General features: G+C 38.8%; 1 protein-coding gene and 1 long non-coding RNA gene across 8 annotated transcripts in view; one reads left to right on the forward strand and one right to left on the reverse strand.

Annotated features, from left to right (window-relative positions):
• Nucleotides 1-23,850, forward strand: part of NUMB (NUMB endocytic adaptor protein) — a 231,673-nt gene that overhangs the window by 197,911 nt on the left and 9,912 nt on the right. For all 7 annotated transcript variants that reach the window (XM_058293103.2, XM_058293105.2, XM_058293099.1 and 4 more), the window contains 4 exons: nucleotides 10,397-10,471; nucleotides 17,327-17,467; nucleotides 21,413-21,617; nucleotides 22,190-22,483. In XM_058293103.2, coding sequence (XP_058149086.1) covers nucleotides 10,397-10,471; nucleotides 17,327-17,467; nucleotides 21,413-21,617; nucleotides 22,190-22,483 — 715 coding nt within the window. The remainder of the gene's footprint in view (nucleotides 1-10,396; nucleotides 10,472-17,326; nucleotides 17,468-21,412; nucleotides 21,618-22,189; nucleotides 22,484-23,850) is intronic.
• On the reverse strand, nucleotides 1,644-7,182 carry LOC131277903 (uncharacterized). The gene is made up of 3 exons (XR_009184945.1): nucleotides 5,140-7,182; nucleotides 4,939-5,016; nucleotides 1,644-2,117 (listed from the first exon to the last, which is right to left on the reverse strand). It is a non-coding gene; the product is annotated as an uncharacterized lncRNA (long non-coding RNA).

A 23,850-nucleotide genomic window follows, 5' to 3' on the forward strand; every position in this document is an offset into this window, starting at 1 on the left:
AGATTTATTTTATTTATTCCCCTCCTCCCCCATTCTCCCTGTTGTCTGCATTCACTGTATGTTCTTCTTTGTCTGCTTGTATTATTAGGTGGCTCCAGGAACCAATCCTCAGACCTTCCAGAGTGGGAGAGAGGCGATTACTCTCTTCCGCACCTCAACTCCCTGTTCTGCCATGTCTTCTAATTTCCTCTCCTCTGTGTCTCTTGTTGCGTCATCTTGCTGCATGAGCTCTCCACATTGGCTGGCACTCTGCACAGGGCGGCACTTCTGTAAGAGCCAGCTCACCACATGGGCCAGGTTGCCGTCACCAGGAGACCCTGGGCATCGAACCCTGGACTTCCTATATGGTAGACAGGAGCCCAGTTGACTGAGCCACATCCGTTTCCACCCCATCATCTCTTAAGATACCAGCCTGAGTTCATGGATCGCAAGAGTTAATATTGCTAAGATGTCAATATTACCCAAAGCATAATACAAATTCAATGAATTCTCTATTAAAATTCTAGCAGCCTTTTTTAAAGAAGTACAAAAAGTGATCCTCAAATTTACATGAAACAGAAAGGGACCAAAACAATTTTGAAAAAGAAGAACAGAGTTGGAGGACTTATACTTCCCTATTTCAAATGTCAACTATTTCAAAGCTACAGTGATCAAAGCAATGTGGTACTGGCATAGATATACACAAATAGATCAATGGAACGGAATTAAAAGTCCAGAAATAGACCCACGCATCTATGGCCAGTTGATTTTCAACAGGGGTGCAAAGTACATGCAGTGGAGAAAAAAAGTTTCTGCAAAAATTTGTGCTGGGAAAAGCAGATAGTCATAATCAAAAGGATAAAGTTAGATTCCTACCTCACACCATATACAGAAATCAACTCCAAATAGATTAAGAACCTAAATATGAGGGTGAAACTATAAAACTCCTAGAAGATAACATAGGAGCAAATATTCATGACCTGAGATTTAGCAGTGGATTGTTAGATGTGACACCTAAAGCACAAGTAACAGCAACAAAAAATAATAAATTTGATTTCATCAAAATTAAAAACTTTTATGCATCTAAGGAAGTTATCAAGAAAATGAAAAAACAACCTACAGAAAGGGAGGAAATTGTTGCAAACCATATATCAGGTAAGGGCTTAATATCCAGAATATATGAAGAACTTTAACAATGCAGCAACAAAAATGCAACCAATTTAAACATGAACAAAAGAATTAAATAGACATTTCTCCAAATAAGATACACAGATATACATTAAACACATGTAAGGATGTTCAACATCAGTAGCCATTTGGGAAATACAAATCAGAACCACTGTGTGATACCGTTCACACCCACAAAGATGACTATTATATTTAAAAATGTAAAATAAGTGTTGGAGAGGATGCAGAGAAAACTGGAACGCTAGTGCATTGTTGGTAGGAATGTAAAATGGTACAATCACTGTGGAAAGCAGCATGGTGGTTCCTCAGAAAATTAAATATAGATTTAACATATGATCTGGCAATTACACTTTAAGGTATATACCCAAAGAAAGTGAAAGCAAGGTCTCAGATACTTGTTCACACCAATGTGTTTTTTTTTTGGTTTTTTTTTTAAAGATATATTTATTTATTTCTCTCCCTTTCCCCCCCACCCCGGTTGTCTGTTCTCTGTGTCTATTTGCTGCGTCGTCTTTGTCCGCTTCTGTTGTTGTCAGCGGCACGGGAATCTATGTTCTTTTTTTTGTTGCGTCATCTTGTGTCATTTCTCCATGTGTGCGGCACCATTCCTGGGCAGGCTGCACTTTCTTTCACGCTGGGCGGCTCTCCTTACGGGGCGCACTCCTTAGTGGGGCTCCCCTACGCGGGGACACCCCTGTGTGGCACAGCACTCCTTGCACCCATCAGCACTGCGCGTGGGCCAGCTCCACACGGGTCAAGGGGGCCCAGGGTTTGAACCATGGACCTCCCATGTGGTAGTCGGACGCCCTAACCACTGGGCCAAGTCCGCCGCCCACACCAATGTTTATACAGCGTATTCACAATAGCCGAAAGATGGAAACAACCCAAGTGTCCAACAAATGAATGGATAAGCAAAACGTGGTATATACACGCTGTAGAATATTATTCACCTGGAAAAATGAATGAAGTTATGAGGTACACTGCAACATGGAAGAATGTTGAAAACATTATGCTTAGTGAAATGAGCAGCGCACATAAGGACAAATATTGTATAATATCACTTATAAGAGATAACTAAAGTAGCAACTTCACAGATATAGAAAGCACGAATCTCTCCTTTGCTGTTTGATTTATGACATACTACTATCCTTATTTTTACCGAATGCCTTTAAGGGCCTTTCTGACTTACAAAAGTGCATTTTAGCAAACCAGATTAAAAGTTACCGTACTATTAATGAAGCAGCCCTTAGAGAGAATGCCAATCTCAAATTCTGCAAAAAGTTCTGTTTCTTTTCCTTCACTTCTTTGTCCTTTGAGGTATATTCACTGTGTCTTGGAATTATAAGACAAAATATGTTCGTTGCACCATTCTGATCAGAAATTGGGATTTTCACAGATTTTACACTGAGATGTAGGAGGTGATTATTTTGTCTGTGCGCCCTCTTCTCAGCCCTGTTTGAACACGAAAAATGAAGCCAAGTCTCCTATGAGAGCAAGACAGTTTCTTTGTTTATTGCAAAGCACACTGTATTATGGTTGCCTGGTTAATATATAACTCTGTAATGACTGAGTTATCTCTGTGTGTAGGTGTGACAGACTGATAAGCGATTCTTTACACATTGGGTACCCTGGAAGAACTATTTGGTTTGTAGCTGAAAGAACTTTGCACACTATAAATCACTGTTGCTCAGAAAGAGTGACTTGCTCTGCCCTGCCCTGATCAAATTGGTCTGTTTGCTGCTGTTGCTTAATATTTCATAGCTTTACCAAGTTATGCTTCCATGTGTTTTTATAGCATTTCTTCACTTCAGCTTACATTAGAACATCTGCTTAACGTTTTTGCTAATATCTATCCTATATGCCCAGCTGAACTGTCTTACCTCCAAATATCACTTCTAGTTATGTTTATTAATTGCATGCTATTATCTCATTGGTGATATTGGAAATCATAGAAAGAGTTTGACAGCACCTGATATCTCTGTAACAGTTTAAAATAATTATATAAGTACATTTATCAGAAAAAGAACTCAGAATTCTAAACAGATCTAATATCTCAATATAATGAATTATCTTTTCAAAAAAATTTAATTAATAAAATAATTTTGCAAGGATTAGGATGATTCATATCAGAGGTCAGCAAACCAAATCTGGCTCACCACGTGTTTTTGTAAATAGTCTTATTAGCTCAAAGTCACACCCATTTGTTTACCTATTTTCTGTGCAATAGCAGGATTGAATAGTTGCATCAGAGACTGTGTGGTCCACAAAACCTAAAATATTTGTTATATTGCCCTTTAAAGAAAAAGTTTGCCAATCCTTGATTTAAACAGTTCTAATACTCATTGCTGCAATTAGAAATCTGAAGTACTTTCTCAAGATGACACCAGATTACACCAGTAAGTAAAAGGAAGGAACACCTATAAGAATCTTTCGACCTATCAAGAAAATCACCAACTTGTCATCTTTTCTCCTGTTTCAATTTTTATATACATATATATATATAAAGTGATTTCTACCAAAAAATGATACCCTGGAGACAGACAGATATTTCCTTTATAGTAATTGCTTATTTCAATTGCCTTTTATCATGGGTAGCTTTTATATTTAGGAGAAAGAGATGTTACAGCGTACTGAACTTTAGTTAAATATTTCTGTGTCGTTTGTGCAACCATTTTTAAGTCCTTCAGTTTTTTTTATGTTAAGATTACCTATGCATTTTTCTCTTATTTGCTGAACAAGTTTCCTGATTTAGCAATTTGTAATATTAATAGATTTACCACTTGCTATCATTTTTCCTATTTAATTGCTCTATTGTAAAAGGCACTTAAAGCAAATATCAATTTTTAAATTCTAAGCTGGATATTTAGAGTACAGTGCTTACTTGAAAGTTATAAAACTATTTAGATATATTATTTTTCACATATAGGTTAGCTTGACCCTTCTGCTGAGATATTGCACCAGTTTAAATTCTAATTTCTGTCCATATTTGACCCCAGTTTTCTTTGTTTGCAGAATAAGCACTTTTTATTTTGAAAATGTGTTTTTCATGACATTGATGCTAGTTAGTATGAATTCTACCAGTAACCTTGAAATTATTATCAAAATAGAAAGTGTTAGAACAGTGGTGATGAAATATTTCTTAATGTCTCATATTACCACTACCACTATTAGTGCCTGAAGTTATTAGGTAGTTTTTTGGTTTTGTTTTTGCTTTTAAAAAAGGTGGGGGGAGATAGTACTTGTGCCACTAAGATGTAGGTAAATTGTACATTTTGTATTTAACTCTGGGTTGTCTTTTTCTTCAGTTCTTTACTTAGCTAACTTTGACTTCCTAGGATATTGGCTTAAGTAGACAGTTTCAGAGAAAACAAAAACTTTAATTTTCCCTCTATGACTTTTATCATTCTTTGTAAAAAGTTCTCAGGAATCTGTTTATATTATTAGAAAGAGTGATTTTAAAGTTTATACCTACCAAAGAAGCACTGCTACTTATAAAATTTGTGAGGGAAAGTTCTGGGTTTAATTTTTCAGCTATGGATATTATTGTTGAGCATTAAGATCTCAATAATAATTGAAGTAACTTTAGTAATGTATAGTTTGCTATAAATAATGTAGCAAACTATAGTGACATAAAAATACTGCCACCTAAATGTACAAACAAATGCAAGAATTCATATTGTTTTCTTCCCTCAGAGGCCATGAAATACGACACATAGAATGCCTCACTGATACAGTAGTACAATATCGTAAAACTTAACTGTAAAGGCTTACCTTGGGAGTGGAGGTGGCTCAAGCCATTGGGTCCCTCCCTCTCACATGGGAGGTCCTGGGTTCAGTTCCCTGTACCTCCTAAAAAAATCAAAAAGGAAGACAAGCACACAGTGAACAGACAGAGCAGAGAGTGAGTGCAAACAATGGGGGGAGGGGTGTAAAAATAAATCTTTTGTAAAAATTTATTTTAAAAAGGCATACCGCAGGGGAGAGGATATGGCTCAAGTGGTTGAGCTCTTGCTTCCGACATGGGAGGTCCTGGGTTCAGTTCCTGGTGCCTCCTAAAAAAAAAAACAACAAGCAAACAAACAAAAAAACCAACTCGGGGAGCCAGTGTGGCTCAGTGGTTAACCACCAGCTTTCCATGGTCCCAGTTCAATCCCAGCCCCAGCACCACACACACACACACACAAACAAACATATACAAAGACACACAAGGCATTCCTCAGAAAGTACAGATCTTTCCATAACCACATAACTAAGCCAAGAAAATGTAAGGAGTCTCCTGGGGAACAATCTCATTCTAAAATGACTTATTTTACCCACCTTCACACTTCCAACCTTGAAGCAGTTTTATCTGTTGTCTCCCTTCCTACATCCAGGTGCTGAATGCTATAGGCTATAATTACACAATTGAGCAGGTTGATAATACCACAAATTTAAAATTTTCTTACATGGGATTTTCAGTGCCAGTTAGCAGTCCTGCCTGTCATTGTTTAGTTCTCTCTCTCCCATTCCCTACAGCATGTGTTTAGCAAATTTATTCTTTAAACAAATATTTCTTGAATTCCTACTCAATGCCAGGCATTGTTCTAAGCTCCAGGGACACAACAATTAACAATAAAGATGAGAACAAACCCTGCCCTCTTGGAGTTTACCTTCCAGTGAAATGCTAAATTCTTCGTAACTGTTGGTAAAATATGTACCAGTTTGTTTGAACAGGCCCAGTGCTGGAACACCCAAATCTGAGTGTAAATATTAATTCACTTTCAAAGAGGTCCCAATTTGGAGTAAAGTATTTACATACCCTCATCTCTAAATTATTTGCATACCCTCTTCTCTAAATTGCACTTTTCTTTTCTACCCTAGTTCTAATCCTTTTACATATATTAATTCATTTAATCTTCACAATAATCCCAGTAGTTTGTATGAGATTATCAACATCAATATAATGGTGTGGAAACTAAAGCATAGAGAAATTAAGTAACTTCCCCTTGGTTGTACTACTAAGTGGCAGAACCAGAATTCAAACCCTGGTTCCATGGTGTGTGCTCTTAGTCATTATACTCTACTGCCCTGAGATTGCTATTCTAATTCTTTACTGTTTTACTCTGCTTGTCTACCTTCCTCTCATCAGCAAAGTAATGCATATAATCTCTTCTTCACAGAGGAATTTGTGCTTCCTGGTAGTGAAATTCCTCAACTTGCTAGTCCCTCCATTAGAAATATTTTTTCTCTACTCATCCTTGCTTCTTTCTCTTCATTTCAGAGGAAGAAACATCCCTCCTCTTGTCTAAAACTTGTATCCTTGCCCATTCCCATTCTGGCTCCTGGAGGACTCCATTCTTTAAATTCTTCTTCTCTTTTCCTTGGGCCTTCAGTCTCCATCTTTCCACTGGCTCTTCCCATTCGGCATATAAACACAATATGTTGTTGGTAAAAGTGTATACCACTCTTTCAAGAAACTTTATTGAGGTTTTTTAAGCTTATTGATAATGTAATAATAAATGGCTACCAATTTTAGATACTGTATATAATTTGTAATCCATTTAATAACCTCAAAATATTTTGCAGATCAAAAAATGGAGACTGAGAGGGCTGAATAAATTGCTTAGGGCCAAACCATACAGTTTGTGAATGATGACACTAAAGTGAGGCTCCAATTTCTCTTACTCCAAAGCCCATTCTGTTTCTAATATATCATGCTAGTTATCACAATTTTTAAAGATCTCCCTTAATCCTCTGCTTATAACTCTTCATAGAAAAAAATTTTTTTTCACCTGAGGTGAAAGTCACGTAACATAAAATAAGCCATTTTAAATTGAATGATTTTTTGGCATCTAGTACATTCACAGTGTTATGTGACCACCAATTTTACATGATTCCAAAACATTTTCACCACCCCAAAAGAAACCCCATACCAAGCAAGAAGTTACTTCTCCATTCCCTTTCTCCATAGCCCCTGGCAACCACCAGTCATAGAGCTCTATGGATTTATCCACTCTGGATATTTCACAAAAATTGCATCACACAATACGTGACCTTTGGTGTCTGGCTTCTTTCACTTAACACAGCATAAAGTTCATCCATATTGTATATAGTGAAGCTTTTTAAAAGAGAGTGTTTAATACTCATAGACTCTTTTCTTGTCTTTCATTTGCTTTTCAAGCCATCTCTGTCATTCTTCTGGGGCTTCTTCATATGCTAAATCCAGGGGACACTTTTCACATCTTTCCTTACTTAATCAACTGCAACATTTAATGTTTTGGACCACTCATTACTTCTCAAAACCCTTCTCCCTTAGTTTCAATGTCCCTACTCTCTTCTGATTCCCCTGGCAGTCTGGATATTCCTTTTCTTATATTTCAAGGCCTTACTCTTCTTTTCCCAATTATTTAATTATTGGTGTTTTCCAGTGTCCTTGGACTTCTTATTCTGTTTATGCCCATGATTGATGTCTCTAAAAGCTAAAATGCCATCTTAGAATTCTTTCCCAAGCTTCAGACTTATATATGCAATTCCCTATTATACATATCCACCTATGCGATGGACATCTCATATTTGCTTTTGCACCTCCTCTCTTCCCTATCTTATTTGGTGGTGACTTCTCCAGCCAGTACCCAATCCAGGAACTGGAGTCTTCAACTCCTCCCTTTCATTTGCCTTTTAAAACCTTCTCATCTCTATCCTTATCTCAGCCAAGGAGCTCACAGCACTCATTTGGAATCTTCTTGTGGTCTTCCTGCCTCCTGTCGGTTCTTTCTAACTCCTCAACCCTGCTGACAGAGTGATATTTTTAAAATGCAAGTCTGTTTAATGTTTAAATTCCTCCAGAAGCTCATAATTGCCTGCAGAATTAAGATCGAATTCCTTGGCAGGCGTACAGGGTTCACCATGATCAGACCTTTCCTCTCTTTATCTCCCACTTCTTCTTGCATATGCATCCTACTTTCAAGCCATCCTGAAATATTAATAGGGTCCCTAACTTGCCATGTTTGCATCAATGTCCTGTACTGCTGTGTCTTCTGCCTGGTATGTCCACTACCTCTATCACTTCCCTACTCCCTGCTCCCACTTAGTGCATCTGGAAAAACTATTTCAGGGCATAGACTGATCTTCCTCTTTGTATAGCTTTTCCGTATTCCACAAATAGATTTCACCATGCCTCCTGTCATCATTGGACCTTTTCATCTCTACTATAGCATTTATTACTGTATAATTTATTATTTATCTGAATGTTACCTTTCAGTGGACTGTCAGTTTTCTGAGTATTTCCACTGCCTGGCATAGTATAAGCATGTATCAAATATGTGGTGGTAGTAGAGATGATGGACCCTGAATCAGAACAGTTCATTTAAATAAGGATATGCCACCATTATCAAACATGATAATGTAGCCATTTCTGCTATTCTCTTTTCCCTTTCTAAGGGCTGCTGCTCCAATCTTTCATACCAGATTCCTTTTTTTTTTTTTTTTTAAGACTTTATTTCTCTGCCCCCACCCCGTTGTCTGCTGTCTGTGTCCATTTGCTGTATGTTCTTCTGTGTCCAGTTGGATTCTTGTCAGCGGCACCGGGAATCTGTATCTCTTTTTGTTGCATCATCTTGCTGCATCAGCTCTCTGTGTGTGTGGTGCCACTCCTGGGCAGGCTGTGCTTTCTTCACGCGGGACGCCTCTCCCTACAGGGCACACTCCTTACACGTGGGGCTCCCCTACGTGGGGGACACCCCTGCATGGCACGGCACTCCTTGCGCACATCAGCACTGTGAGTGGGCCATCTTGCCATATGGGTCAGGAGGCCCTGGGTTTGAACCCTGGACCTCCCGTGTGGTAGGCGGACACTCTGTTGAGCCAAATCCGCTTCCCACCAGGTTCCTTTTTTTTTTTTCCTCTTCCCTTTCCAGCCCCCTCCCCCCCATTGTCTGCTCTCTGTGTCCATTGGCTGTGTGTTCTTCTGTGTCCACTTGTATTCTTGTCAGTGGCACCTGGAATCTATGTCTCTTTTCGTTGCATCATCTTGCTGCATCAACTCTCCCTCCGTGTGTGCTGCGCCGTTTCTGGGCAGGCTGCACTTTTTTCGCACTGGGCAGCTCTCCTTATAGGGTGCATTCCTTGCGTGTGGGGCTCCCCTACATGGGGGACACCCCTGCATGGCACAGCACTCCTTGTGCGCACTGCACATGGGCCAGCTCATCACATGGGTCTTGAGGCCCTGAGTTTGAACCTTGGACATCCCGTGTGGTAGACAGAAGCCTTATCCCTTGAGACAAATCTGCTTCCCCCACCAGATTCCTTTTGATCTATGCTTAATGATATTTTCATATCTATTCTTGGGCTTTGTTTTCCTTTTGTTTTCTTTTGCTTGTATCCTTGGAGCAGTTAAGAAGAACAAAAGGTGGTTTGTTAAATTACTATTACAAACTCTCACTGTCACTTTTCATTCCATCACAGGACAAATATATATACCAGCCTGTTCTCATGTGATTCCTGTGTGCCAAAAGATGTCTTTTCTCACCCAGTAAAAGGAAAATTCATGTTATAGTAAAGATATTTTTCCAACAGTTTTTTAAATCTTCCAAGTTCTTCCCAAACGTCTGCACGTAATGTAAAATTAAAGATAAACCAGTTCTTTGTTAATCCTGAGAGAAGAAATAGTGGTTATGAAGGATTGTTAATAGAATAATGAAGACCTCTTGAGTTTTTAACGTGAAAATTTCAGGTGAACAGGGGTCCTGCTATACACATTGGTGTCAGATGATACTAGAATGGTCAACATCTCAGTTTAGATTTAGGTGTTATTTCCCTCTCTAAATACACTTGTAGAAGCTACTTGTGGTGTAACTCCTTATGTATTTAATATGTACCTGACTCTTGGTTTTCTCAGTGATATTTTAAATGGGTGAAGAATCTAGTTATGAATTCTTTCCCCTTTTGGAATGTAATATCGTGGTTATGATTCCATCTGTCCCTTCCCCTTTACTTAATTTTATCTTATTGTTTTGCATTGTTTTTAAAATAATTGCTTTGGCTTGTTTTTTCCTGAATGTTTCTGCAGTTTGATTTGAGTATCTGGCTTTGGGCACTCCTCCTGAACTTGGACTCCATCTGTACTTATGACTTTTGGAAGGCAGAAGTCAATATTTTCAATGGAAGATGACTTTTTAAAAATTATATTATATATGTGTGTCTCTCTCTCCTTCCCTTCTCCCTTCTTTTTCTTGGTGTCTCATAATAAAAGACTGGAAAGAAAGCAGTTAAAGCAGTCCTGTGGGTATCAGCAGATGGACTCAGAGTTGTGGATGAAAAAACTAAGGTAAGATTTTATAAGCCCATGTTTTTTGTGTATCTAGTGATCAAAAATAATGCCATTAAGCTGTGGTAGTCATTCTATATCCTTCCACTTTGTACAAAGTTCAATCTTTTGAGAGACTATTTAACATTCAGGAAACCGGTTAGTTACTCATTAACCTTATGAAAAATAGAAGAGATTTTTCTTGACAGTTTTACATGACATAGCATGTTTAATGTAGTAAGCATTAGCCTTTAGTGTTAAGATCTGAGTTCTATTTTTGTCCTTACATATGTTTTTAAAAAATTAACTCTCACAAATTTTATGTAAAGGAATATGGGCCACATCTGAAATTTCTTCTTGTGCCTTAATAAAACATTGTATTCTAGAAAGTAATTTTGAACTGAGTCAAATTTTATTTAACTTACAAGTCAATTTAAGTTAAATCTAAAGAATCAGTAAATGGTTCATTTGGTTATCATTTATTTAGAATCCATACAGTATCTCAAATCATAGGTAACTTTTTGCAAATCATAGGTAACTAAATGCCTAAGTAAGGCATAAGTTGTTACATAAGTGCATTTAATCATTAATTAAATTTCCTGAGAGTCGTGACCAGAGTCAAGAAAATTTTTAACAAAAAGCAGTTTTTCAAATAATCTCAGATGTCATTGGAAGGGGTAAAAGTCTGGCAGATAAAGAGCAGTTTGATGGATAAATTGCCTGATAAATTTTAAGTAACTAATGTAAATTCTTTTCACCTTCTATCTAAGGCTGCTTTAAATTCAAGAGAAGCAGTTGTCTTAAATGTGCATTACTGTTGGAAACAACAATCACTAATTAGCTTATTTTTAAGAACTTATGTGTTTGTCTGTAATGTTTTGTATGAATTGTCCTTGAAGGCTGTTTTATGCAATAATTGGAAAGTGATGTTGCCCCCTAGTGGCCATATACAACACTAACATTCATTACTTCTTTCCACATTGAGGGGATAATAGTGATTCATGGCTGGTCACCCTAAGATCTGTCTTCCCACCTTTATATTTAGCTAGAAGCTGACACTAATAAAATAAGTTAGGATCAGCGTTTATTATAAGGCCATGCCCTGATCCCCTGCACAAATTTACCATGGATCAGAAGCCAAAATTTGACTAGCCCACCCTTGAGCAAGAAGTTACATTAAATTGCCTTTCTTTCCCATCTCCCCATACATGCCCACTCCGGTTCTAATAGTGTTCCTATTTAAAAATTATAGTAGCTTTTGGATGGTTTCTTACAAAAAGGGATAAATTAATTGAATTGTGGATGGGAAATGTGATTGAAATGATCTTAAAGTGAAAATTATATTATTAAAAAGAAAACAAAGAAGAACAATTTTTAAAAATTGACTTCAATAGATTTCATTTCCAGTAATGACTGTGTTAGCTTCTATTGGACTGACTCTTTTGAAAACATCTATAAACTCTAGGCAATTCAAAAACAAAACAGTTATTTGAAGACACTAGGAAATAGCCCAAAGCAGATTCTGGAGGGAAGTCATCGCTTGGAGAAGGAAAAGCCACTGAGTGATTTTCCGGTTTCACAGTTCTTGCCTGAGGACAGGCCCTAATCTCTACCATAAAGGATAGCTAAAACTCTGATAGAAATCTCTTTATTGCTGATCTGAAGAACTAGGAGACAGACTTTGGGGCAATAGTAGCCACTAGTAAGTGGAAAGGGGAATGCTAGAAATAAGAGAGACAAAGAGGGAAGCCCCAAACTCTGGGTATAAATTCTGCCCAAATCCCTTGGCTGACCCCTTTACCATGCTTGTACAGGGCAAACCTTAAACAGCCCAGCTAAGGATCTAAAAATTGAAATGAGATTTGAGCTGCTGTCCAAAGACAGTTTTCCACTGGGCACAATCAAGTTAACTGCTGCTAAAACCAGAACATAAAATATTGTGTCCATCGTGCAATACAAAATTACTCAACCTGCAATGAAACAGGAAAATGTGGCTCATTCTCATAAAAAATGGTTATTAACAGAGACCCAACCTTGAGATGACCCAGGTGTTAGAATTAACAGAGATTTTAAATCAGCTATTATAACTATGCTCAGTGATGTGTAGGACAATACGTTCATACTGAATGAAGAAATAGGAAATCTCAGCAGAGAAATGGGAACTATATATATGAAGGAGGTGATATAGGAACTCTGTACTTTCTGTAAATCTAAAACTTCTCTAAAAATAAAAAAAAATAAAATAGGGAGCAGATGTGGCTCAGGCGGTTGAGTGCCTGCTTCCCACTAGGGAGGTCCTGGATTCAGTCTCTGGTGCCTCCTAAAAACAAAAAAACAAGCAAACAAACAAACTAATGCAGGGGAGCTGCTGTGGCTCAGCAGCTGAACACAAGCTTCCCCCATACCAGGTCCTGGGTTCAATCTCTGTCCTCCGGTTCCTCAAATTAAATTAAAAAGTAAAAAATTTTCAAAAAGAACCAAATGGAATTTCCAGGACTGAAAAATACAGTATCTGAAATTTAAAATTCACTGGAATTCGTATTTGTTACCTAGGCTACTATAACAAAGTACCACATACTAGGTGGCTTAAAACAACAGAAACTTATTCTGTCAAAGATCTGGATGCTAGAAGTAGAAAATCACGGTGCTGGCAGGGCCATGGTCCCTCTGAAGCTTCTAGGAGAGGATCTTCCTTGCCTCTCTCAGCTTCTGGTAGCCCCAGGCATTCCTTGGCTTACAGCTGCATCACTCGAATTTCTGTCGCCTTGATGCAGTATGACCTCACTTTAGCTAATTATTATCTGTAAAGACCCTCTTTCAACATATGGTCACATCACACAAAACTGTGGATTAGAACTTGAATATATCTTTTCAGAGGTACACAATTCAACCCACAACAGTGTCGTTATTGAAAAAAAGTACGGAATAGTATTTATGTAGTGCTAATTTATGTAAGAAAGTTGATACATAAATGCCATATATATATTTGCTTATTTTGCAAATAGACCAAAAACTAAATTAAAAATAGCTACCCATAGGTAAATTGAAACTATTCAGATTATAGGGATAGAAATGAGATTTTTCAGAATATAGTTTTTAACTTTGGAAATGTAAATATTTATAAATTAAAAATAAATTTCAACCAAAAAGAAGGAAAAGCAGGAGTTAATGCTTAATTGGTTCAGTTTCTCTTTGGAATAATGTGAAAGTTTTTTTATTTGTCTTTTTAATTTTTAGTTTTTTCAAAGATACTTAGATTACATAAATGTTACATAAAAAATGTAGGAGATTCTCATATGTCCCACTCCCTACCCCTCCCACACTTTGCCACATTAACAACTTCCTTCATTAGCGTGGTACATTCATCGCAATTGATGAACACATTTTGGAGCATTGCCGCTAAGCATGAATTAAAGTTTACCTGTAGTTTACACTCTCTCCCACCCAGTTCTGTAGGTTATGTCAAGATATATAATGGCCTATATCTGTCGTTGCAGTGTTGTTCAGGACAATTCCCAAGTCCCCAAAATGCCCCCGCATTACACCTGTTTTTCCCTCTCCCTGCCCTTAGAACTTCCAGTGGCCACTGCCTCCACATTAATGATGTAATTTCTTCCATTGCTAGAATCACAATAAGTCTATAGTACAATACCAGTAAGTGTGCTTTAGTGCATAGTTCATTCCCCAATCCTGAGGATTCTGGGAAGGTGATGTCTGCTCTAACTCAAATTCAGAGGGGGCTGCAGTCCATTAGGGCCGATAGATGGGATTCTCTTGCTTGCAGTTGTAGATTCCCTTGGTTCCTTGGTATGGTAGTTGTCCATCGTCACCTCCTTGTTAGTTGTCCTAGGTGAGACCAATGAACTGGAGAGTAGGTGTTGCAACTCCATTGAGATTCGGGAACCAGCAGGCACATGGACAGCCCAAAAATTTAAGTCTCTTGGATGTACACCTACCAACTCTAGTACTAATTATAGGTTCAGATAGAAAAGGAAAGGTTTGATAATGTCTGGTGGTGATAGTAGCACAACATTGTCAAAATAATTAACTTTACTGAATTGTATACTTGAAAGTGGTTAAAGTGGGAAATTTTGTATTATATATATGTTACCAAAGTTTTTAAAAATAATTAACCCAGAGAATTGTAAAAAAATTTTAACAAGCAACTCATAAATTTCAAAACAAAATGAACAGATAATGAATTAACCAATGACATAATTGCACAGAAAAAAGAATTATTTAAAGTTACTAATGAACTGAATGATCATCTTCAGTGAAATATATTCTAAGGACAGAGAGAGTTGCAAAGAAATCTTAAACTCCATTCAGTACTCTTATTGTTAGTAATGATATATTGGTATTATTTTAAGGCTATTGTTTGTGTGATTCCATTAATATAAAATGTAAATATAAATCAGTTTATAAATATGAAATTAGATTCGTGGTTATGCAGGGCTGGAGAAGGCATGCTAAGGAGTGTGGAGTTTTTCTTTTCGGAGTAATGAAATGACTCTAAAATTTTTTTGTAATGATGAATGCACAACACTGATTGTACTAAAAGCCATTGATTATACACTTTGGCTAGATTGTATGGTATGTGAATATGTCTCAATAAAACTGCTAACTAATTAAACAAATAATAAATCAATAAACAATAGCCAGAAATAGCAGCTATGTATAGCAGGGGAAACAAAGAGATGGGGAAGTGAAGAATTTCCTTGTGTATTTGTTTGTCTGATTTTTACTTATTATTAATATTATTGGAATAATGAAAATGGTCTAATAATGATTGACAACTATGTGATTATACCATTAACTGTACACTTTGGATGAATTGTATGCCTTATTAATGTGTACTAATAACATTGATTTGTTTTTAAAAAACTGTTGTTTATATAGGATAAAACAAATAGTTATGCTAAAGTTAGGAGCCAAGATTTTTCACTGTAAAAGAAATACAAGTAAGGATTTAAATAAAAACCATGTAGTGTTAACTTTGAATTAGAAATATTAATAAGAACTCATAAGAACTTATGGTATTGGGTTTTTTCTTTCAAAAATATGAGTGTCCAATGAAAAGATTTAAAAACAGTTTCATTGGGGAAGCATATTTGGCTCAACTGATAGAGCATCCACCTACCACATAGGAGTTCCTAGGATTCAAACCCAGGGCCTCCTGACCCATGTGGTGAGCTGGCCCACGCGCAGTGCTGATGCGCATGAGTACCGTGCTACTACGCAGGGGTGTCCCACGTGTAGGGGAGCCCCACGTGCAAGGAGAGCCATCCCACATGAAAAAAAAAAAAAGCACAGCTTGCTCCAGAGTGGCGCCACACACACAGAGAGCTGATGCAGCAAGATGATGCAACAAAAAGAGACACAGATTCCCGGTGCTGCTGACAAGAATGGAAGTGGACAAAGAAGAATACACAGCGAATGGACACAGAGAGCAGACAATGAGGCGGGGGGAAGGGGAGAGAAATAAAATTTAAAAATTTAAAAAACTTATTTAATTAAAAAATAAAAATTACAACTAGTAGCAATAAGCACCTTTAAAAATATACTTTTATTTATTTCTCTCCCCTTCCACCCCTACTTCCCCCAGCTGTCTGCTCTCTCTGTCCATTCACTGTGTGTTCTTCTCTGTCCACTTGTATTCTTGTCAGCGGCACCAGGAATCTCTCTTTTTGTTGTGTCATCTTGCTGCGTCAGCTGTCCATATGTGCGGTGCCACCCTGGGCAGGCTGCACTTTTTTCACGCGGGGTGGCTCTCCTTACAGGGCGCATTGCTCGTGGGGCTCCCCTACATGGGAGACACCCCTACATGGCACAGCACTCCTTGCATGCATCAGCACCGCGCATGGGCCAACTTATCACACAGGTCAGGAGGCCCTGGGTTTGAACCCTGAACCTCCCATGTGGTAGGCAGATGCGCTATCCGTTGAGCCAAATCCACTTCCCAACAGTAAGCACCTTTTGCACCCAGACTGTAGTCTCTGATTCTAGTCACCACCAGAAGGAACCAGAGTTCCTTAAAGGAATGGCCATTTCCAGTTATGAGTCAGGAAATGTGAAAAATGAGCCTGCGACATCATATTAGGCCAGAAAATCATGAAACTATCAAAAGATATTGGAGTCATGTCAAAAGGACCTGTAAAGTTACTCCCACTAGCTAAAGATAGAATGACCTCAAGTCATCAGAAAGAATAACTGCAGTTGATTGAAATAAATTGAATACATAATGAGCCAGTTGTTCATAATGATTCTGAAGAAAAGAGGAAAGAAAATCAAACAAGCATACATGGTCACCATTGGAGAGAACTTGGGCACCAACACCTGACGCTGAAAATTGGCAATTAAAAGGATGTTTGTTCCACAATAGGCTATGGAGGGAAACGGACTTTGGCCCAGTGGTTAGGGCGTCCATCTACCACATGGGAGGTCCGTGGTTCAAACCCCGGACCTCCTTGACCCATGCGGAGCTGGCCCATGCGCAGTGCTGATGCGCGCAAGGAGTGCCCTGCCACGCAGGGGTGTCCCCCGCCTAGGGGAGCCCCACATGCAAGGAGTGCGCCCCGTAAGGAGAGCCGCCCAGCGCGAAAAAAAGGGCAGCCTGCCCAGGAATGGCGCCGCCCACACTTCCCGTGCCGCTGACGACAACAGAAGTGGACAAAGAAACAAGACGCAGCAAAAAGACACAGAAAACAGACAACCAGGGGAGAGGGGAATTAAATAAAATAAAAATAAATCTTTAAAAAAAAAAAAATAGGCTATGGAATGACATAAGGATTCTGTGTTGTAAAATGAGCATTCTGTTTCTTCTGATAAGCTTAAATAATCTTGTAATTCCTCTCCTTTCTATTTCCCTTTTTCTAGGACCTCATAGTTGACCAGACAATAGAAAAAGTTTCTTTCTGTGCTCCAGATAGGAACTTTGATAGAGCCTTCTCTTACATATGTCGTGATGGCACCACTCGGCGCTGGATCTGCCATTGCTTCATGGCTGTCAAGGATACGGTGAGTCCGACAATATGTATTTCATCATAACTATTGTCAGTTAGCCAAGCTTCTTGGGGGTTTCATCCAAGTGGTTTCCACTACATTTTTAACAAACACATGCTGCTGCAGCTGCACCTGGAAGCTAGCCTTCTCTCTCTTTTCAAGTAGTTTACATTCTTTGTGACCCTGCAACCCAGAACAAGATGATTGGGTGAGATTCAGAGTCAAGCTGTTTTGTTAAAAGAAATAAAAATACCGTGGTCAAGGTAGTTGTTACAACTTTATTCAGAAGCTTTCATTATTGGGGCTATTTTCATTATTCTTAATTATCTGTTTGCTGGTACATCTGGGTAGAAGATATTGGCATTTGGAAGGTACTTATAGATTTATTTGCAAAGAGATCCTGCTACAAATGAAAAAATTGACTTGGAGTATATTTTGGATTAATTACAAAATAGAAATATTAAATTATGTTATCATGAACTATGGTATTGTTGCATGATAGAAACTTTTACTTTTGTTTAAAAATCAAGAATAATTTGGGAAGCGGACTTGGCTCAATGAATAGAACATCCACCTACCACATGGGAGGTCCATGGTTCAAACCCAGGGCCTCCCTGACCCATGTGGAGCTGGCCCATGGGCAGTGCTGATGTGTGCAAGGAGTGCTGTGCCACACAGGGGTGTCCCCTGCATAAGGGAGCCCCACGCGCAAGGAGTACACCCCATAAGGAGAGCCGCCCAGCGTGAAAGAAAATTCAGCCTGCTCAGGAGTGGCGCTGCACACACAGAGAGCTGATGCAGCAGGATGATGGAACAAAAAGACACAGATTCCTGGTGCCACTGACAAGAATACAAGCGGACACAGAAGAACACACAGCGAGTGGACATGAGAGCAGACAACTGGGGGAGAGGGGAGAGAAATAAAAATAAATCTTTAAAAAAATAATAATTTTATCCTCCATGTAAATTATCTAGAATTGACATCAAAGTCAAGTCTTTTGGATGATGATGCTAGAGTATAGCATCATGTATGCAAGTTATTTCTGAGTTTTATAAACTCCAGACAGAGTAAGTCTACAACACAATAAAGGCTTAATCTGGAAAGGGTGGTGGTCCCCTAAAACTGAGCAAAAGATTTTTTAAAACTCTTTGAGGCAGTAGTATAAACAGATGTTAAGACCTCAGGCTCTGGAATCAGTCTGGGTTTCAATCCGGGTTCTGGCTTTTACTAGCTATGGAATTTAGAGCCAAGTTACGTAATATTCTCTAAGTATTCTATAAGTGGAGATGCTTGTAAAGACTAAATTAAATAATTAATATAAGCACACCTAGCTAGCATAGGATCTGTTCCATGAACTATTCCCAAAACAGTACCTAATATTGATAAAGCTTTCTGACTTGGTTTAAAATAGGTGCTTTGTGAATGAATTGAAGTAAGCAAACTACTCGTTTTTCCTCTGTCTCTCAGACCTAAGAAAGCCACATAGGTGGAGTATTTTGCTTCATTACACTCACAAAATCCAGAGTTCACGAGTTTCCCTATGCTAATTTTATAACTTTTATCAACTCTTGACCCTTCCAGCTGTTTGAAACCTCTAGGTCAGTGGTTCCTATGTATCAGAATCACCTGGAGGGCTTGTTAAAACACTAATTGCTGGGCCCCACCCCCAGAGAATGTGATTCTGTGTGTCTGGGGTGGGGCTTGAGAATTTGCACTTCTAACAAGTTCCCAGGTGATGTTGATGCTGGTTGGGAGATGGACTGCTCCTTAAAAACCACTGCTCAAGGCCTAGGAGAAATAATAAACCTACTTTGCCTGAAGTGAGCTGTATTCAAATGCACACAGATTATAAAAATCTTTCTGTCCTCCCTCCTCTTATTTCATGCTTTAACACCTAGACTCCTATCATCTTACTAGGAAATTAAAAGGAAACTCATTTGTCCAACAGTCTTTAAATAAGCAGTAAATGATCTATAGTCATGTAAAATTTTAGGAATAAAAGCATTTCAAACATTACCTCACATTATGATATCTGATGCTATAAATCCAAAATGAAAGTATTTGTTCAGAGGCATATGCAGGAGCAGCTGCCTACATGGTGTGATTTGAGTACTACAAAGGACCTTCTTCCCAAATATCTCTTCTCACCATTACTAATGGCTGCTATGACAGCTACCATATAGTGAGTTGGCGTAAGCAACAAACATTTATTAGCTCACAGTTTTGAGGCTAGAAGTCCAAAATCAACACATCGGCAATGTTGTCGGATTTTCTCTAGGTTCTTGGCTAAGCTACAAGAAATGAATTTCAAGAGCAAGCCAGGTTAGTTAGGTCAGTTATTTATTAAGGAATGGAGAGAAGAAAAATGGGAGAACATAACACATTAAGGGTGCCAGGTAGAGAGGAAGGGGCTAAAAACTGATAAAGAGGGCCAATTTACAGAATACAATTCCCCATTACAGATTATAAATCCCCAGGTTTACTTGTGTGTTGATCCAGGTAGTGGGGCTGGGGGTAGGGGGAGGGCAGGGGAAGAAGGTCAGAACAGGGGTAGAAAGCAAGAACGGGACTGTTCAGCTTTTGCGCTTGCTTTTGAACCATTTATTATTCTGCCCCATTTCTAATGAGAGGGAAGGAGTCCCAGCTGTTTGCGGTTTTGATCGATTACCCCACCCATCAATCCCCCAGAAGGGCCCAATGATAAGGCCCCTGGAGAATATCAGAGGCTTCTCCTGGCTTCTGGAGGAAATCTCATTCCAAATGGGGTTCTCGCAAGGTCTTCCAACAGCTATCTTGGGGGTACTGATGGCCACGTAGGCTTCTTGCCAGGTTCCAGATCTATCTATTGATTCTCTGTTTTACTAGCCTGTCTCAGCAAGGAATGCTTTCTCTCCAAAGTCTAGCAGTCTAGTGCTGACTTGCCTCCCATCACACAGGGAATCTCTCACTGTGGTTTTAGCTGACTTCCCACTTCTGCCCCTCCCTCTGGCTTCCTCTGACTCTGCCTTGTGACTTCCCAACTCTCTCTTTAAGGCCTGTAGTAATATGGATTAAGACCCACCCTGATTCAGTTGGCCACACCTTATCTAAAAATAACATCTTAAAAAGGTCCTAATACCTATCACACCATCCTTTTTACTTTTTTATTCCACAATCTGGGATATGGTTTAAATACAAATAACCCCTGGTAAAAACAATCCATTGAATTTATTAAACTTACTCTGAGATAATCTCATGTATCTATAAAGCAGTGTTTAGTTTATATCATCTCATGCACATGAACAAACAAATCAATTTTATCTAATTGCTTTGTAAGTGGAGGCAACCTGAAAACACTGAGGGCCTAAAATGGAGAGGGAGCGTTGTTTAAGAGGGCAGAGCATTCACAAAGGGGAGACTGAGGGGTCAAAGCTTTCCTTTGCCCTTTCATCACTGGGATTATACTTATTTATCAGAACTTCAGAACCTCTAAATTTGCACCTTTTCTTCTAGACATGTTATGTTTTCTATGTTCACAGTGTACTTAAGCCCCTGAAATTTACATTGCAATTTAAATAATTTCTTAGAAATGCTTGGTAAGTATTCCACTGTCTTCCCTAAAGAGCAGATAGAGGTTTGCAGGTGAAGACTGTGGACTTAGAACCTTGAACCACAGTGTCTCCGAAACTGCTGGCCAGAGATAATATGACAGAGGGAGCCTAAGTGATGAGGTCAGTGGCTGCTCACAGAAGCACAGATTGCTGGTGATCACTTTACACAAGGCCTGCAACAGTGTGTACAATTAAAGTATCAGGCATTATTACCATTTTAGTATAGCATTCTAATATAGGAAAACCTAATTCTAATCTAGAGTTCTAACATTTTGCCTTGTGTAAAAGCAGACTTATTGGTGGCTTAAGCTAATGCATGGTTGTTGGTTTTGTAGCTCTAAAACTGTTTTTAAAACCTTCTTTGTATAGGGTGAACGGCTGAGCCATGCAGTGGGCTGTGCCTTTGCAGCCTGCTTAGAACGCAAGCAGAAGCGGGAGAAGGAATGTGGAGTGACTGCTACTTTTGATGCCAGTCGGACCACTTTTACAAGAGAAGGATCATTCCGTGTTACAACAGCCACTGAACAAGCAGAAAGAGAGGAGATCATGAAACAAATCCAAGATGCCAAGAAAGGTACAATCTGTAATACTACAATGTGTGTTTATTTAATGCAGCATCTCCTAGCAGGTTAATATTTTGAAGCTATCAGGAACACCTTAGCAATATATGAAGACCTTAGGAACAAAGCTGAAAAATCTTACCAAAATGCCTTCCTTTAGAATGGCTAATTTAGTAGCTTAAAAATTTTTACACTTTCTGTTCTTAAGCTATCTGGGGAAGCTGAGTGTGCAACTGAAGACACTGCAAAGATATTTCCCCCTGTGTTTAAAACAAAATTGGAGTAATCAGTATTCTCAATATCCTGGAGGAAAATTTTTTTAAAACAAAATTGGAGTAATCAGTATTCTCAATATCCTGGAGGAAAAATTTTTTTAAAGAACCCAGGACCTCATATGTGGAAAGCTGGTGCTCAACCACTGAGCTATACTGGCTTCCCATGGAACAAATTTTTAATTCGGATGAATCTGATTTCTGTGAGAAGCAAGAGCCATTAAGGATCTAGGAGAGTTTTTGAGTTCTCAGCTTTGTAAGCACAAATTATTTAAAAACATTGCTAAGATCTTCTTTCTCTTTACTTTCTTAAGCTGAAACAGATAAGACAGTTGTTGGTTCATCAGTGGCCCCAGGCAACACTGCTCCATCCCCGTCCTCCCCCACCTCTCCCACTTCGGATGCCACTGCCTCTCTGGAGTTGAACAATCCTCATGCCATCCCACGCCGGCATGCTCCAATTGAACAACTTGCCCGCCAAGGCTCTTTCCGAGGGTTTCCTGCTCTTAGCCAGAAGATGTCACCCTTTAAACGCCAGCTGTCCCTGCGCATCAATGAGTTGCCTTCCACTATGCAGAGGAAGACTGATTTCCCTATGAAAAATTCAGGTAAAGCAGCATCCATCTGACTGACTGGCACTCCAGCACTGAAGCATTATCATCATTTCCATCAGACTAGCCACTCCCCTCTCAGGCTGGTTGGTAGTTGCATCTTGTGTCATTTCCCAGTAGGAGAAAACTAAAGTCCATGAAGGGGGCCATGAATCATTAGTTTCTTTTCAACAAATAGGTGACAGAGTCATGATGTGAATTTCTAGCCTGGTTTGCAATATCAGTGGTTTGTCCTGATTTAAGTGTACTACTTCTCAGTCAGCCTGCTTCCAAATATCAAGGGTCTCAAGTTTCTAGTCTTTTTCTGACATTTGGGACCCAGCAGGGAATTAATTTTTAAGAGGCCTTGGAAACACAAACAGTTAAATAGCATTACTGCCAGATGTACCAGAAGAAATGGATAAGTGGTCATTGTCCTTGTGGCTGGTTGACTCCTGTTGTTCATCAGAGACAGTGGGCTTGCATATTCATTACCATTCAGAACTGCCACACGGCCTCTGTGTAGCCTCTCTGCAATTGGGCCAGTCCTGGTAGCTCTATCCTCATCATAAGATCTGGAGCTAAAGTATCAGATCTGTCAGTGCTTTTATTGGGCCTATTTACTTCCTTCTGAGACCTGTTGAATCATTGCTGTAACAGGATATGAGGAAGCACTGTTTCAAGAGGGCACTCCTGCTGAGAGCTAAGTTGTTTTGACAGATGAAATTAGATCTAAAGAACAGTTAGACTAGATGGTTTGTGAGGATCTTCCCGGGCTCAATTTCTATAAAAATTGAAATTCTAGATGCTTCAAGTACTTCATTTGCAATCTCTCTTGGGCAGATTAGGAGCAAAACTATTATTCTGTTTTTACAAATGAGCAAAGATTCAGCACACATAATTAGCCTCCTCAGTGACACAAAAATATCCCAGAGTCAATATTAAGAGCAAAGTTTCTAGAGTCTTGGGCCTTAGTTCACTTTATCTTGTTGTCATAATTCATATACTTGGTACCAGAGACTTAGGGAAAAAATGAGAGTGATGGCATTATCATATTTTATTACAGAGAAAAGCACTGAGCATCCACTGATACCCCTGACATTAACCCATTTTTCTAATAAAAATCACTGAATGGCTCCAGAACTTAACTCAGGCTACAGCCTTGGGAACTGGTTGGAAAGCAAACAGATTACAGATGACTTCTAGAAAGAGCTGCCTAGCTGAACATCTTGGCACAGAAAGAATGCAAAATTCTCAATAGTGTCACACAGGAGAGGAAATAAAGAAATTTATAGATTTACAGGGGAAGAAGATGTGTAATACCTTAGTCCTTGGATTGTTGACATTTTATACTTTCCTGTCTGAAAAAACAATGAAAATTGTGA

Source organism: Dasypus novemcinctus, chromosome 3 (genome assembly GCF_030445035.2).
Source record: "Dasypus novemcinctus isolate mDasNov1 chromosome 3, mDasNov1.1.hap2, whole genome shotgun sequence".
Classification (NCBI taxonomy): domain Eukaryota; kingdom Metazoa; phylum Chordata; class Mammalia; order Cingulata; family Dasypodidae; genus Dasypus; species Dasypus novemcinctus.